We start from the raw sequence: 16,941 nt of genomic DNA, 5'->3' as shown, positions 1-16,941 counted from the left end.
AACATTGATGGTTGACTTTGCGATAAGATTTTTACACAATTGGAAAAAGGGGTGTGGTCAAAGAGGACAAGGGGGCAGGGGTAGTTTTTACAAAAACAAAAAATTTCTTACTTAGCAAAATGACTATACAGAGAAGTATCGCGACTAGCGCTCCTGTGCTAAGTCCGGCGTTAATCGCAAATGCCTCTGCTTCGCACGTCCTCTTGTTTCTGTCTTGGTCGCACGAGCACACGCGTATCGTCAGGGTGTTGGTGCTGCTCTGTGCAGGGAAGTCCCCGTCCGCTATCACCACGGGAACCAGGTATAAACTCCTCTCTATGCGACTGTAGCCGCTGCGCTGGGTCAGTATCGTAGCCGTGTTATCTGTTAAAAACATTTCAGCGTGGTGTCAGATCACGAGCTAGCAAACAAACTAGCAATAAAGGTTCAAGAAGAAACCTTAGATCATTATGAGCTTAAGGGCTTCAGCTAGTCAGCAACAGTTTGGGATTAGTTGTGTGTTGATATATTTGTGTTTTTTCTTTAAATCTGTTTTCGAACGGATTTTTGGGCAAAACCGCAATGTTTAGAAGTTACCCTTTTGCTGTAAGTCACCTTTGTTGTCTCGAACGGAGAAGTTGGACTTTCCGAAAGGCTCTGGCGCTAAACGGAAGAAAAACCGATGGCCCCCGTTTGGCTGGTCGGCGTCCGACGCACTCATGGTTTGGACCGCCTGAGAAAAAAAAGAAAAACGATGCCGAGAGTGAAGCTTGACTTGTAATTCCGGCTGTGTTTTTTTTTATACTTCATGTTTAGCTTTACAGATTACCTGACCCACTCCGGCGTCTTCGCAGATGAAAGGTTCGTACAGCACGTCGAAGGTCGGCGCGTTGTCATTGACATCCAAGACTGTGATGTAGACGGGAACGTGAGCGATCAGACCATCTGCAAGGAGAACGAGTGTTTAAACTTGAGTTTTCCTTCCGATTTATGCACAAGGTCAGGGAAAGTTCCTGGTATTCAGAGTCGGGTTACGCGCTCGATTCTTAGAGCTTTGTGTTCGGTCTCTGCGGATGCCAGATTTGCTTTGTCATGTGTGGTTTTTTATTTTTATATGTGTCCTTCTTAAACTCTCAAAAAGCATCCTCTAAACCAGTGGTCCCTAACCCCCGGGCCGTGGACCGTCACCGGTCTGTGGGTCAGTTGGTACCGGGCCACACAGAAAGAATACATAACTTACATTATTTCCGTTTTATTTATTATCTGATTCTGAACGGTTTTATATTGGAAAATGCCCGGATTTTCTACTCCACATCTGTCTATGACTCTTGATGCAGGTCATGATGCCTCGGTCACATGTCTTAACTCCATCCGCTACCTTCTTAAAGGGGCGCCGGCCGCTAACACATAATACATTACCGCTAAATTCAAACCCCACACTTTAAAAGCCGGTCCGTGAAAATATTGTCCGACATTAAACCGGTCCGTGACGCAAAAAAGGTTGGGGACCGCTGGTGTAAATGGTGCAAATGTAAATATACATTAGCAATGAATGCGTTCATGGTCCTCGCCCGAATCAATTCGGTAGTTGGCTTTGCGCAACAATTTCACGCCAGGTCTAGTGGACAACAGCAAAGCTTGTTTTTACAAAACCGTGTGGCGATACTATACGGAGTTGTTACGATACAGAGATTGTGACTAGCGCTTTTCCGCTAAGTTCGGTATCTCCGCGTCCACGTGATCTTGTTTCCACCGTTGCGAACTCAGTTTGAAGTTTAACAAAAAACTCACTGTTCAATATCATGAGTAAAAATAACAATAAATACAAATTAACGTGACTTGTACGTACTTCAGTAAAGTACGGATACGCGGAAAAAGCTACTCGAGCGCAGCGACGGATTACGTTCACTTCCTTACTGTCCACTGACGCCGGCGTTGGTGTCCGAGTTTGATTGGTGCGCTGGTAATCCTGCCTTTTTTCGAATCCGTTTTAATTTCATAGCTATTGATTCATTCGTTGTGTCGTAGGTCTCGTTTAAAAAGCGGTCCTCCGAACAATCGATTTGTATTGCGCTTGTTCATGTCGTCGTGAGGGAAAAACAACCCCGAGACACGACGACGCGAGGAACCGGATTCAGGAGGGAACCCGTCCTTATCTGGGTGAAGTGCATTACGCGTCATTTGCCTTCTGAACGTCAAGTGGCGCTAAGTGTGTTGGCAGGAACTCTCAGACTGATTCATTATACTTTGTGATTGGAGGATAAAAGGACGTACTGTGTTCTGCAGCCTGCACTGAGATGTTGTGCCAGGGTTTCTCCTCTCGGTCCAGAGAGCGCGAGATAAAGAGCGAGCCGTTATTGGGATGGATGTTAAACATGTGATCCATATCCGTGTGCCAGTCGATCATGTACCTGTTCACAACACACAAGTATACCATATTTACATTTACTAACCCGCTACGTTATAGGAACATCCCATTCCCCATTTGCTTTTATAAGGAGCTCCACTCTTCTGGGAAGATGTTTGAGTAAAGGGATTATTTCAAGCTACGTCCAGAGCAAACTTTGTTTGGAGAAGAACCACAGCAGGATGGAAAAGTCAGGTGTCCCAATACTTTTGCTGATATACTGTAAAGTAACTGTTTGTGGTTTTTTTCCCGTTTACATTTGTAACTGGGTCTGATTGATTTTACATTTATATTACGGACCTTGCCCTTAAGCAAGGCCCTCAAATCCTCAACTGCTTAGTTGTAAATTGCTCTGGATCGGGGGCCTATGCTATAAATCCGATCTAAGATTGTATCATTTTATCTGTAATCTAATCTGTATAATCTACAACAATTTAATATTATACAATACAATAATCTAATCTCAGATTTGTTTAATCTAATTGTTGGATTAGATTAGATTTCCATCATTCTTCACCACTAAGACTCTCGACACTCGTTTTTAAAATCATTATGGGATGTAAAGTAGGTCACGAGACGTCAGGACGTGTTCCCCGTTGCTGTTAAAACCCCTGGTACACCTGAGGAGTGTGAAACTTTAGCATACTTGACAGGTTTGCGGTTAGCGTCTGGGTCCACGGCGCTAACAGCGCCGATAACCGTCCCGATCGAGGCGTCTTCTTTGACCTCCATCACGTAAGCGGGACGCTTAAAGACCGGCGGCTCATTAACGTCCTCTACAGAGATCTTGACCGTGGCGGTGTCTACGGACGTGTGAAACCGAGGGTCCAGGTACACGTTTTCCACCTGCAGCTTGAGTGTGTACGATGCTCTCCTTTCATAATCCAGGGGCTGAGATAACATCATCAAAACACAAAAGTTAGACATTTTATAATTCCATCATCCTCCTTTATACAAATCTCGATTAAAGACGTGGAACTGGAGCTATTCCACGAGGAACGCTCCAGAGTCCTGCTTCAGACCTAGTTAGGCTGCCTACCTTCTTCAGAATGAGCACTCCTTCCTGCGTTGTGGGGTCGGTGCTGATCCGAAAGGTGTCCTGCTCGTCTGTGATTCTGTAGGTCATCTCCGCGTTCTTGCCCATGTCTGCATCCGTAGCCTTGACCACGCCCAGTTCACTACCCACCTCGGCTAACTCGGGAATGCTGAAGTGATACACGCCTGAGGAGCGCCGTGATGATTAATACACAGGGATCTCTTCATTGAATCAATAATGATAAAGAAGTGTATCGTAAATAAAAAAAACAAACCATGACTTAAAAACCCAGGTACGTACTGAACCCTGAATTTCCACGGTTTGAGACTGATTGTGGAGTGAATTTGGGTCACACCCACACTAGGGTTAACCTGCACTGAAAAAGCTTTGGTTGAATTGCTAAATTACCTACTAATAGTCCCCCAATGGGTGTGGGGGGTGGCGGGGGGTGTTTGGTCTCACAATCTGCACCGGGCCCGAGCAATTAAAATCAAGGAGTCTCCCTCATAGATTCAATATTCCTCTAGAAAAACGTATTAGAGTTAGAGGGAAATCCCCCCTTATTTTGTTTTTACTATGGTAAAAAGAGCCAGCAGTACTGATTGTGAAGGCTCCGGGCAGATTACATTGACATGGCAGCACATAGAGGCTGAAATCTGATTGGACAAAAAAATCTAACATACACGTTCTGGAAGCAGTACAGCCAAAACAAACGCTACGAAATAAAGAGAATAAACTGTTGGGAACAAATTAATTATAATAATTTCCTCCTACGTAATTCCGACAGAAATACCGCTATTGTTTTCCACATCCAGCTCAGCGATAACTTTATGGTTGTCAAAGCTCTTGCTGGACTTTCATGTTTTCTGTACCTCTGGTTTATTAGGGATGTAGATCAAGACCCGGATTGCTGTACACACACATTTACTCACCATGGGTGAACCGGGGTGGGTTGTTGTTTACGTCGATCAGTGTGATATTGACCGTGGTGGTTCCGGTCAAGCCGCCCAGCTGTCCCATCATGTCTTTGGCTTGAATGACCACCTGGTAATGTTCTCGGATTTCACGCTTCATGTTGGGCAGAGCCGTCCTGATGATCCCTGAACCATAGCACAAGTAGAGCATTGGTACACGACCCACGAAGCGTGTCTACGCCCGATTTGGGACTTTTTTTTTTTTTCCCCCAAATCTGTTAAATCTGCTAGCATGAAATTTTCCCTTCACATCACTTCCTGTTCCTGCACTTGCACACAAAGTGAGCTCCATGAAGATGTGCTTCAGGTCAGACTGGAGGATCTCCTGCTACCGAGCTCTGACCCACAACCCTACTGAACACCTTTAGAATGAACTCGAACGCTGACTGCACTCCACCTCACCCCACATCGGTTCCTCACTTTACTAACACGCTTGTGGTTGAACGAATCCCCACAATTCTCCAAAATCTAAAAAAAACATCATCCCAGAAGAGTGGAGCTTATTAGAACAGTAAACGGAGACCAAATATGGAATGGGACGTCAAAAAGCAGGTCAGATGTCCACAGATGTTTCAAGCACACTGACCTGTCTCGGGCTCTATGGAGAAATATGGCTGACCCTGCAAAATGCTGTAAACGACCTTGGCGCTGTTTCCGTACATGACGTCGTCCGCATCGGTCGCCGTTACCTGGACAACGAACGTACCTGAGTGTGAGAAATAACAGAGAGAGGATTACATCCAGAAACTGTGTTGACGTGGACTAGATCGGGTAAAGGAAGTGTGGTTAGGGACAAGTGGACTGATGATGGGGTGGAGTGAATAGGGTGTGTGGTTTGGGACGTGACCTTGAAGGTCATTATCTCTTTGGCTTTGCATCAGTAAGTGAATATGCAAAATGAAGTGTGCATGAAAAGTGCATTCAAATTCAAATGAAAACACGGCACTGGCATGAAATACATTAATGCCACTGATACGTACAGGTGGAGATGCACAGTGTGTTCTGATTGGCTGAGAGGAGTACAGTGTGTTCTGATTGGCTGAGAGGAGTACAGTGTGTTCTGATTGGCTGAGAGGAGTACAGTGTGTTCTGATTGGCTGAGAGGACTACAGTGTGTTCTGATTGGCTGAGAGGAGTACAGTGTGTTCTGATTGGCTGAGAGGACTACAGTGTGTCCTGATTGGCTGAGAGGAGTACAGTGTGTTCTGAGTGTCTAAAAGCAATAAAGTGTGTTATGATTGGCTGAGAGAGTACAGTGTTTGCTGATTGGCTAAAAGGAATAAAGTGTGGTTTGATTGGCTGAAAACAGCACAGTGTGGTCTGATTGGCTAAAAACAGTACAGTGTGTTCTGATTGGCTTAAAGCAGTACAATGTGTTCTGATTGGCCGAGTGGAGTACAGTGTGTTCTGATTGAAAGAAGTTCAGTGTGTTCTGATTGGCTGGAAACAGTACAGTGTGTTCTGATTGGCTAAATGAATAAAGTATGTTCTGATTGGCTGCAAGGAGTAAAACGTGTTCTGATTGGCTGAGAGGAGTACAGTGTGTTCTGATTGGCTAAAAGGAATAAAGTGTGTTCTGATTGGCTTAAAGCAGTACAATGTGTTTTGATTGGCTGAGAGGAGTACAGCGTGTTCTGATTGGCTGAAAACAGTACAGCATTCCCCATATTCCTGCATAGTGTACTTAATATTAAGATGATGGTGCATAAGTACTTAAATAAAAACAATGTTGAGCAAAAGTAAACACGCCCACGTCTTGTTCTCACACCACACAACCAATTAACAGGGTGTAAACTACAGCCGGCTAACAGTATGTGTTGGGAGCGTACATCTGTCCGGGTCTAAAGTGCACCCGTGTGGCATCTCCACGAATTAAAAAATAAATAAAAAATGTTGGTCTCAGTCTCATTTCACTGAAGTTCCTCACTTCCTCCGGGTTCACCCTGTTCACATATAACTGTCTCGATTCCGAATGTAAATGACTTTTGTGTGAAGGCTACACAGGGCCACGCTTTGTCTGGGTGATGAAGCCTGCTGATCTGACTGGAACAGATGGCACCACTCTCACACACACACACACACTTTTTGTTTTTTGTTTCCCCTTTTGAATCAGAGGAGACCGAAAGCAATGCACCTCGGCTGAGCCTCTTCTCAATATTATTAACTCCTCACTATCGTTAGGTCATGTCCCTAAATCCCTCAAGTTAGCAGTTATTAAACCCCTCATTAAAAAACCTAATCTGGATCCAAACACGCTATCGAATTACAGACCAATTTCAAATCTCCCATTTATGTCTAAGATTTTAGAAAAGATTGTCGCTGCCCAGTTATGTAACCACTTGCAGGAGAACAATATCTTTGAAGAGTTTCAGTCAGGTTTTAGGCCCCATCATAGCACAGAAACTGCTCTAGTTAAAATCACTAATGACCTGTTTTTAGCTTCAGACCAAGGCTACATCTCCCTATTAGTTTTACTAGATCTTAGTGCTGCGTTCGACACTATAGATCATGATCTTCTCCTCGATCACTTACAGAATTACATCGGTATTCAGGGACAGGCATTAAGCTGGTTTAAATCCTACCTGTCCAATCGTTACTATTTCGTAGATTTAAATGGAGAGCTATCCAGGATAATGCTAGTAAATTATGGCGTGCCACAAGGGTCAGTTCTAGGACCCCTGCTTTTCACAATATACATGCTTCCATTAGGAAATATTATTAGAAGGCATGGAATTAGCTTCCATTGTTATGCTGATGATACCCAGCTATATATTTCATCCAAACCAGGCGATACAGCTCAATTAGCTCGCATAACTGAGTGTGTTGAAGAAATAAGAGATTGGATGACCCATAACTTTCTGCTATTAAATTCTGATAAAACGGAGATTTTGCTCATCGGCCCAAAAAATAGTACACAGAAGCTCCAGCATCTCAGCCTGCATTTAGACGGTTGTTCTGTAACTACTAGTTCAACGGTAAAAGACCTGGGAGTTATTTTAGACAGCAACTTATCTTTCAAAAATCACATCAATCAAGTTACAAAAACTGCCTTCTTTCACCTTAGAAATATTTCTAAGCTAAGAAATATGTTATCTATATCTGATGCAGAGAAGCTCGTCCATGCGTTTATGACCTCTAGAATAGACTACTGTAATGCATTACTAGGTGGATGTCCTGCATCATTAATAAACAAGCTTCAGTTAGTTCAGAATGCAGCAGCAAGAGTTCTCACAAGGTCAAGAAAATACGATCATATAACCCCAATCTTATCGTCCCTACATTGGCTTCCTATTAAGTTTCGAATAGACTACAAACTACTGCTACTCACTTATAAAGCACTAAATAGTTTGGCTCCCATGTATCTATCCAGTCTTTTAACACGCTACAATCCGTCACGCTCCCTGAGATCTCAAAACTCTGGGCTTCTAGTAGTTCCTAGAATAGCAAAGTCCACTAAAGGTGGTAGAGCATTTTCACATTTAGCTCCTAAACTCTGGAATAGTCTTCCTGACAGTGTTCGGGGTTCAGATACACTCTCCCAGTTTATGTGTAGATTAAAAACATATCTTTTTAGCAAAGCCTACACATAACACACATCACACACATCACATCACAACCTTGTGCTCCAGAATATATGATCACATGCACATTATCAACTTGTGCTGTTAATATCATGAACAGCAGCTACGCTAATTCCTCTCCACTGCTTCTCTTTCTCTCCCCATCCCGAGGCTTCCTGAGGTTTGGCCAGCTCCAGTCACGTCCCACCTCGTGAAGATTATGGACCTATGGATGATCATGGAGAAGTAGATGCCGAGTGTTTAAAGGCCCTGGCATGGAGAAGCTGATGCTGGATCTATGATGATCACAAATTGTTCTGTATTGTTGAAAGATTTATGACCAAACTCTTGATGTCACCCATATGAGGATGGGTTCCCCTTTGAGTCTGGTTCCTCTCAAGGTTTCTTCCTCATATCATCTAAGGGAGTTTTTCCTTGCCACTGTCGCCACGGCTGCTCATCAGGGACAAACGCACACCTTCACCTTCACTGTTGTTTTCTGTAAAGCTGCTTTGAGACAATGTCTGTTGTGAAAAGCGCTATACAAATAAACTTGACTTGACTTGACTTGACTTGACTTGACACACACACACACACACACACACACACACACACACACACCCTATATGCTCATTTAGCAGATCATAATGGAAAAACAAAGCTGATTTACACTGTATATAGTCTGGATGGACAGATGAGTCGGGTTTAGACTGACATCAGAAAGAGGGAGAGAAAAAGAAAGACGTTCTGTGATGTGATTGGCTGATGCCTCACCGACGTCAGCCATTTCCTGCACCGAGGCCACGTAAGGGTCCTGGGTGAACTTGGGCTCGTTGTCGTTGATGTCGTGGATTTTGATGATGAACGTTGACAGACCCTCGAGGTCACGACCCGTGGCTTTATCCACCGCCTTGGCGCTCAATGTGTATGACGCTTTCTCCTCGCGGTCCAGCCTCCTGGTGGCGTGGAGATCGCCCGAATTCTCGTTGATGACGAAAATGGTTCCAGCGCCTTCCCCGGAGAGGACGTACTTCACCTTGCCGTCCTCTCGGTCTTTATCCGAGTGCAGCTGCGCACACACACACACACACACACACACACACACACACACACACACACACACAAACCGTTTCATAAAAGCTTGTTAGCCGCTGTATGTCGCTAATAATATTGCTGACTAGCAGAAACACGAGCCATAAATCCACGCCGAACTATAAGTAAAGTAAATGTAGGTTAGGGGCGAAATTGAATTTGAAACGTAGCCATGTTTTTAATTAGCATGCTGGTGTTTACAGATGGGACTCTTTTAGGATGAGATTTTTTTTTTTGTCCTAAATAGCTCAGGGATATATTTCTCAGAGCGCTATATTAAACACTATTCATATAGAATCTAAACTCCCGGTAGCCTTCCATGCGTATTCATGAGGGAGTGAACGCCAGACAAGATAGTTACCTGTGTGCCGTGTCCTAATTTGCGCTCGTCCCCGCTAACTATAGCGGGGCTCATTTATCACGCCGCTGTCCTTAAACAAATCTATTAGTCGAGATGAAACATCGCTCGGAATCGGCGCTAAACGCTGAAAGGAGACTTTCGCGACTCCCCACGTAGCATAACGGGACGTCGAACGGTCGTTTGGCTAGCTGTGGTATCAATCCTGCTTCCTGTAAAGAAGGCATGCTGTTTTCCAGGCGTTAGCGATAACTAGCAGGAGAGCGAAGAAACCTTGCCATATTCCTGTGGATTGAGTAATTACATTTCCAATAGCTTTTGACCGGTAGAGCGTTTCTGACTCAGGAATCGATTTCTGGTTTTTGCTCGCTCTCTGTTTTTGGATCAGTACCTGCACATCCTGCGCTCGATGCTTAATTTCCACCTTTAAGGAAAACTGACCTACAAATGAAAATGTTCAGGCTAGTTGTTAGCATAAACGTCGATTCAACCCTAGGTCATAATTGCACTTCAAGAACATTTGAAAAACGTGTTAATCAGGAGATCACGGTCCCTGGAAGAAGTCTTGACCCACGGCGCACGGTCCCGCTAGACATCCATCAGTGTGAAAATAGAATTCAACGCTAGTTGCGTCCTGCTTTTCTACGGACATCGCAGTCTGGGTTTAACTGTAGCTTGGTTTTTGAACTTCCAGGTCTTTCTTGTTCTTCTACACAAGACCGTGTATTAGAACATGTTCTAAAGTACGCTATATGGCTAAATGTATGTGGACACCTGACTATAAGATTCGTGGTACAATAACTGGGTGGAGATTCGTTCAGCCACAAGGGTGTTCGTAAAGTCAGGTACTGATGTAGGTGAGGAGGCTCCTGGGGTGCAGTCCACAAGCTCTATAGCAGAAGATCTCCCGCTTTAGATTTCATACTTCCACATCCAAAGATGTCCTACACAATGGTTTCCCTTCAAATTTGTGGTAACAGTTTGTGCAGGCACAGTCACAGGGAGCATCGACTGTCATTAATCAGTGCACTGTGTACATCAGGAGGACATGTCCCAGAAGAACGCTGTGTAAGGGGACTCATTTTGAAGGTGATGTGTGTAAACAAAGTTCTTGTTGGTACTTTTTGGTACCACCTCATACGACTGGAAAAGTCAAGTGTACCAGTACTTTTGCATGACCCCCTGGTTCTGGGTGGATTCTTTGAAAGCTCCTGATTATCTAAAAGAAGATTTATCACTTCATTTATTACGATACGCAGCCTTCACTACATCATCATCATCATCATCATCACTTCAGTCCTGACCAATGTACTACAGAAACAAGATTGCAATGAATGCAACTTTTTTGTGAATGATCGATGTTCTGTTTATCCAGAATGTCTTCCAGCTTAGTGGCGTCCCCCTTTCTGGGAAGGGCTCCAGATTTACTCCAACTCTGGCAAGGATCGAGCCAAAAGTTTCTCTCAAATTCTTTGAAAAGTCCTTAGAATCCTCATAGCTATTTTCTTCTGATATTTGCGCCAAGGCCCTATGAGGTTCTTAACCGGGTTTTTCTGCTGTTCAAAATCTTTAACCAATCTGATCTGATGTTCTTCCACCATAAAAGTTCTCCTGCTGAAGTTCTTGTTACATTTTACAGTTTTGAGGTTCCTAAGCCACATTTTAGTTCTTAAACAAGGTTACCCAAATTGATTTAAAGATTTCAGGCAAGTTCATCTGAAGCTCTTAACTAAGTCTCCTGAAGTTCTAAATAATTTTTTTTAGCAGCTATCGCTAACGTATTTACAAATTTTCACTGATGTTTATCAAATAAACGGACAAGATTAGAAAAGATTCGAGGCTCTAAAGTTCAAACCCAAATTCATCTAAAGAATTTTAGCAATTTTGTCAGAGATTCTTCGCCAAGTTCTTTTTCCCTTGCCTCCAGTGTTTCTAGGGCAGCCTCAAGATTGACCATTACTCTGACCAGGATAAAGCATAGTTCTTCTGAGGTTCCTTCAATGTAAATTCATTAACAATGAAAAATGTCAAACTATGTTACACTTCCTGGGGTTCAGAAGTTGTCAAATCAAGGATGCATTCTGATCTTATACCTAGTGTTGTGTAAAATCTCTGAATCATCCTGAAGAATGACAACCGAATTTATATCAGTATTTTTTATCTTTTATGCACTCGCATGCCATCCAGGGTCTATCCTGACCTATTTGCCCAATAGTTCTGGGAGGGTAGCTCAGTCGTTAGGGCTCTGGGTTACTGAATGGAAGGTCAGAGGTTCAAGCCCCAGTATCACCCAGCTGCCACTCCTGGGGCCCTTGAGTGAAGCCCTTAACCCTCTGGAGTACATGTGTGGTGGCCTCAACAATCAAGTGTCAGTTTCTAAAGATAAGATAGCTAGCTAGTCTTGGCAAGGGCAACCAAATCTTTGGATCTTTACACAAGAAAGGGAGAACATTGATAACTGGACATTGAGGACATAGAGGGGTTGGTGGAATGATCAGTGTAGCTTTTAACCAAACTGTGTCAGACTGCTATAAAGTGAACTCCCCCCTTTAACCAAACAAACAAACAACAGGAGCCCCCCTTCTCACATACCTTTCCCACATACTGGTCATCATTTCCTGTATACTCCTCCAAGAGGAAGAACTGATTCCACATCCACCCTCTTTTAAATCGCCTGAACGTCCCCGGCGGTCTATCTGCTCTCAATGGTTCTCTATTCAGGTCTCCTGTATTCCTCAGCATGGCCTTCGCTTCCTCCCACAGGTAAAGCCATGCTAATAAAACCAGAGGAGTTCTCATTGTGCGATGGATATCCAGTGCCTCAGAAATCCCCAAAACCTCTGTCCGTCAACGATAGTCCAGGTCTTCTGTGTTCATTGATCCATTAGGTCCAGAGTTCGGTATCCATCTAAAAGACAGGAAAAACAGAACAAATTTAAAGATATGTGGCTGCTCAGCGTTACGGCATTTGGTAGATGCTTTTATCCAGTGGGAATTTGAACAAGTTAAGCACAAGTTAAGAGCCTTGCTCAAGGGCCCATCAGTTGTGGATTTAAGGTGCTGGGATTAGATCTTAAAATCTTCTGATCGAAATACAGCACCTTAACCACTGAACTGCCTCATCCTCTATTGGTTATTAGCGATTGTTCAACCAGAGTTTAGTCAAGTTCCTCTGAAGTTCAAATCCAAGCCAAAGTTCTAAACTCTTTATTCACAGCCCAATGATTTGGAAGCAGCGAAATATTAACTGAGATACATTGTTCTGATGTTCTTAGCCAAGTTTTGTTTGAAGTTCTCATTAACTTTTTTTTGAGCTTTGTAGACAAGATTTTTAGTCTTTGTGGAATTCTTAGCGAAAAACATCTGGAGTAGGTTGTTTTGAAGTTCTGCCACAAGTTCTTGTGTTATTGTGTTATTCTTCTAAAGCCTTAAGGAAATGTCTATCTGAAATTCCTGGCTAGGTTATCATGAAGTCCAGATGTTCTTCACCAAGTTCTTCTGAAGTTCTTAGCCCAGGTTTTTCTCAAGTTCTTCAAGTTCTTACCATCATTTTCATCAAGTTTTCTGAGAAATTCTGACATATTAATTCCATTAAATTAAACAATGTCGGATGGTAGATTAGTAAAATCAATCATCTGAGGCCATGTAGATCGGACATGCAGCAGTCTGGATGGTTTGCAATGCAAATTATGAGGCGCATTCATGCACACGTGAACTCACTGAGTGACACGTGTCTCGTTATCCATCAAAACTGCTTGATGACTAAATTCAACGTGCTGCCAGAGTTTGCTGTGTCATACTTAGAATACAGAGTTGGTAAATAATTAACGTTTGTTAAGAAGTGTACACTACAGCAGCAAGGGGACGAGTGAGCGAGACTGAGTGTCCTGCGAAGCTAAAAAACCAGGTCAGGCGTTTATTTATAATTTTTTTTTCTTATTCGAGCGTTTTTGAGAAAGCCGATCGATAGGAAGCGTTCGGCTTCGCAAGGCGAACGCATTACACCCTAACGATCTCTCGCTGGAAACGCACCGGGAAACGACTTTAATAAACGGCCTCTGTTTCCAGAAATGTTTTGTTCTCGGAGGATGGTTTTTAGAGCGAGACCTCATAAACAAAACGGAAAATGGATATTAATGTGGCGATGATCCAGTCAGCAAAATGCGATAGAAATATATGCTGGATAAACAAACAACTGGGATGAGGATAAAACACACACACACTTCATAATAAAAACTCATATATACAAAAAATAAAATTTGCATATATTTGATTCAGACTGCAGAAATAGAAAGCAGCTGCAGGGTCATGTGATTAGATAGATAGATAGATAGATAGATAGATAGATAGATAGATAGATAGATAGATAGATAGATAGATAGATAGATAGATAGATAGATAGATAGATAGATAGATAGATAGATAGATAGATAGATAGATAGATAGATCCATTGTATGATGCTGCCACCACCATGCTTCGACGGTGTTCTCTGGGTCTTTGAACTGAATTGGTCTTTTTTATATATATATAAGTTCTACCTCGTCACCAGTCTAATCACACTGTAACACATTTTGATAAATGCTTTGGGGAAAGAGCATGCTGCCGTCTAGCCGCTGTCTAGCCGCCAGACTGCATCACCCAGACGTGTGAAGACGGCATGAGACTTGTCAGATACTGATCAGTACATCTCAGAGGTTCCTGTAGCTCCTTTATGCTTTTACCTCGTCCTTTTTTTTTTTATACATTTTGGATGGACATCCTGTTTTTTTTCTTTATTTAACGCTGTTCCATGATACTTCGAATGTTTCGGAGTGCAGATTCGAGGCCAGAGCTTCGCGTTATATGATGTTCACTTTAAACATCAGAACCGGGGCAAAAAATGGGATCTGGACATAAAGGAGAATGGACAGACTGGTTCGAGATAAAAAAAGGCAACATTTGGCAACACAAATAATCACTCTGTACAGCCACGGTGAGCAAATAAGCATCAAAGAATGAGTTTTTATATTAAGAAGTGGGCGTGGTCTATACAGAAGTGGGGTTTTTATATCCTACAGCGATGTCTTAGGAATTCTGGGCACTTTAAATACATTGAAAAAACGTTCTATGGAAGTTCTGTAGAAGCTTCTATTTACTGTGATCGAGTGACATAAGCTTCAAAACAACAACAGCAACATCTTCCCATTCAGGAAAATTTCATTTAGGTTATTAATATGCACATATTAATGAGATTAGTCACTACACTGTATATAATGCAGAATCTGTTTAATATGCACATATTCATAAGGCCAGTCATTACACAGTGTAATCTGCACAAGCTGTTTAATATGCAAATATTAAACGAGCACATATAAATGAGGCTAGCCAGCACACTGTGTAATCTGCATATTCTTTTTAATATGCGTATATCAATAAAGCTATTCAGTACACTGTGATCTGGATGATCTGTTTAATATGCGCATATCAATAAAGCTATTCAGTACACTGTGATCTGGATGATCTGTTTAATATGCGCATACTCAAGACGCTATAATCTGCCTGGACTTTTTACTTAATGTATAATCTGTATAATCTGCACGACCTGTTAATTATGCGCATATAAACGAGGCTAGTCACTACACTACATAATCTGCATAATTTTTCGGTATGAGCATATCAACGAGGCTAATCACAAATTAAATTAATACACACACTACACGTCAATATATATTTCTTCATTATTTATCACCCCCTTTGCCCTGATCTACACTCTTGCTCTTGCTACCAAATCTGTTTACACACAACCGTTACACACCCGAGAGTAAAAAAATATACACAAACCTCCAGAGGGCAATTAACACAAAAACTTAAACCTGTGTTCACACAATACAACTACACACAAACACGTTTATTTGCAGGATCCAGGCTCCGTCCCAAACCCTAAGACCCTCTGTAGCGTTATTACCCACAATACACTGCAGCACACCCATCGAGTGTGCAGTAAAATCACGATAACGCTTCCATTATGTGGAAACCGGTGCGAGAGGTCACATGGGTTTAGTGTTTCTGTGTCCTCTGATAATGCTCTAATTGCTAATTAGCAGATTAGCATGCTACATTAGCACGTCGATTATGGTGTTTTTCAGCTGCGGTATCTTCTTATCTTCTCCTGCGGCGCTGACCGCGAGCTCAAAGCGAAACGCTGGCATCCATGATGCCAGGACACCGCTGTGAACCCGCATCACCATTACCCACAATCCCCTGCCTCAGCGCCTGGCAAATGACTGAATAAATCATGATGACATGCGTTTACTGCTTACACAGCTGTCATTACAGGCCACAGAGTCAGCCACACACACACACACACACACTTTCATCACACGCTATACACAAACTACACACACTCTCTCTATACACACCCTGACCACACAGACCCACTCTATTAACTCACACACACTTCTATACTTCACATGCACATTTTACATATGTACACACACACACACTACATATACCAACTACACAGACACACTATTTATAAACATGCCATTTTTCCCACCGTGTAGCATCACGTCTTCGGTCTATAAACATCTGGAAACTGAGGAGAGCAGTTGCTGAAGTTTTGGGAGAGGAAAGTTCTCCTATATGTGTCTAATACAGGATTCTAGATGCTCGACAGTTCTGGGTTTACTTTGTTGTGTTTTTTGTTTCGTGATGCGCCAAATGTTTTTAAATAGTGAAAGGTCTAGACTGCAGACGGGCACCCGGACTCTTCTACTATGAAGTCATGCTATAGTAATAGATGCAGTATGCAGTTAGCATTGTCTTGCTCAAATATGGTAAAAGATGTTTTCAGGATGGAAGCATATGTTACTCTAAAACCTGTATATAGCGTTTAGCATTGATAGAACCTTCCCGAATGTGTAAGATGGCCAGTCCACAGGCACTAATGCTCTCCTATACCATCAGAGATAAGGATTTTTGAACTGAGAGCTAATCACAAGCCAGATGGTCCCTCTCCTCTTTAGTCCGGAGGACCTGGTGTCCATAGTTTTCAAAAAGAAATCACAATTTAGATATAAACAGTTCACAGTTTGTAGACACAGTCTTTTAAAGACTGGTAAAGCTCCGCCCATCTTTACCTCTGAGAGACTCTGCCTCTCTAAGGTACACTATTTATACTCAGTTATCTTCTGACCTGCTGTCAGTTAACCGCATTAGTTGCAAAATGTTTCTCCGAATGTTCAATTTTAATAACATTAACCTTTTCCAGACTTTTGTTGCCCCGTTGCAACATTATTATTGAGACGCGATTCAGAAAATCAAAGTTTATGAGATTTGAAAAATCAATGCTTTCTGTTTTTATTTACATTTTACACAGTGTCCCAACTTTTGTAGAATTCTGGTTTGTATTAAGGGAGGAGGGAAAGAAGGAAGGAAGGGAGTTTGAATAAGAAGAAGGAAGAAAGGAAGGGAGGAAGAAGATGAAGGAAGAAATGAAGAAGGAAGGAAAAAAGGAAAAAAGAAGGAAGAAATACAGAAGAAAAAAAGGAAGGAA

At 42.5% G+C, this 16,941-nt stretch overlaps 1 protein-coding gene across 4 annotated transcripts in view; it reads right to left on the bottom strand.

Annotated features, from left to right (window-relative positions):
• Positions 1-16,941, bottom strand: part of LOC310734811 (cadherin-10-like) — a 35,052-nt gene that overhangs the window by 1,547 nt on the left and 16,564 nt on the right. For all 4 annotated transcript variants that reach the window (XM_083557231.1, XM_083557233.1, XM_083557230.1 and 1 more), the window contains exons 2-11: positions 11,999-12,314; positions 8,731-9,025; positions 4,983-5,102; positions 4,355-4,522; positions 3,426-3,607; positions 3,033-3,277; positions 2,254-2,390; positions 809-924; positions 595-712; positions 112-363 (exon numbers count right to left, since the gene is read on the bottom strand). In XM_083557231.1, the coding sequence (XP_083413357.1) occupies positions 112-363; positions 595-712; positions 809-924; positions 2,254-2,390; positions 3,033-3,277; positions 3,426-3,607; positions 4,355-4,522; positions 4,983-5,102; positions 8,731-9,025; positions 11,999-12,205 (1,840 nt within the window). In that variant the 5' untranslated portion in view covers positions 12,206-12,314. The remainder of the gene's footprint in view (positions 1-111; positions 364-594; positions 713-808; positions 925-2,253; positions 2,391-3,032; positions 3,278-3,425; positions 3,608-4,354; positions 4,523-4,982; positions 5,103-8,730; positions 9,026-11,998; positions 12,315-16,941) is intronic.

This window comes from Silurus aristotelis (assembly GCF_946808225.1).
Source record: "Silurus aristotelis genome assembly, chromosome: 12".
Classification (NCBI taxonomy): Eukaryota; Metazoa; Chordata; class Actinopteri; order Siluriformes; family Siluridae; genus Silurus; species Silurus aristotelis.
This window is presented reverse-complemented; position numbering and strand designations above follow the sequence as displayed.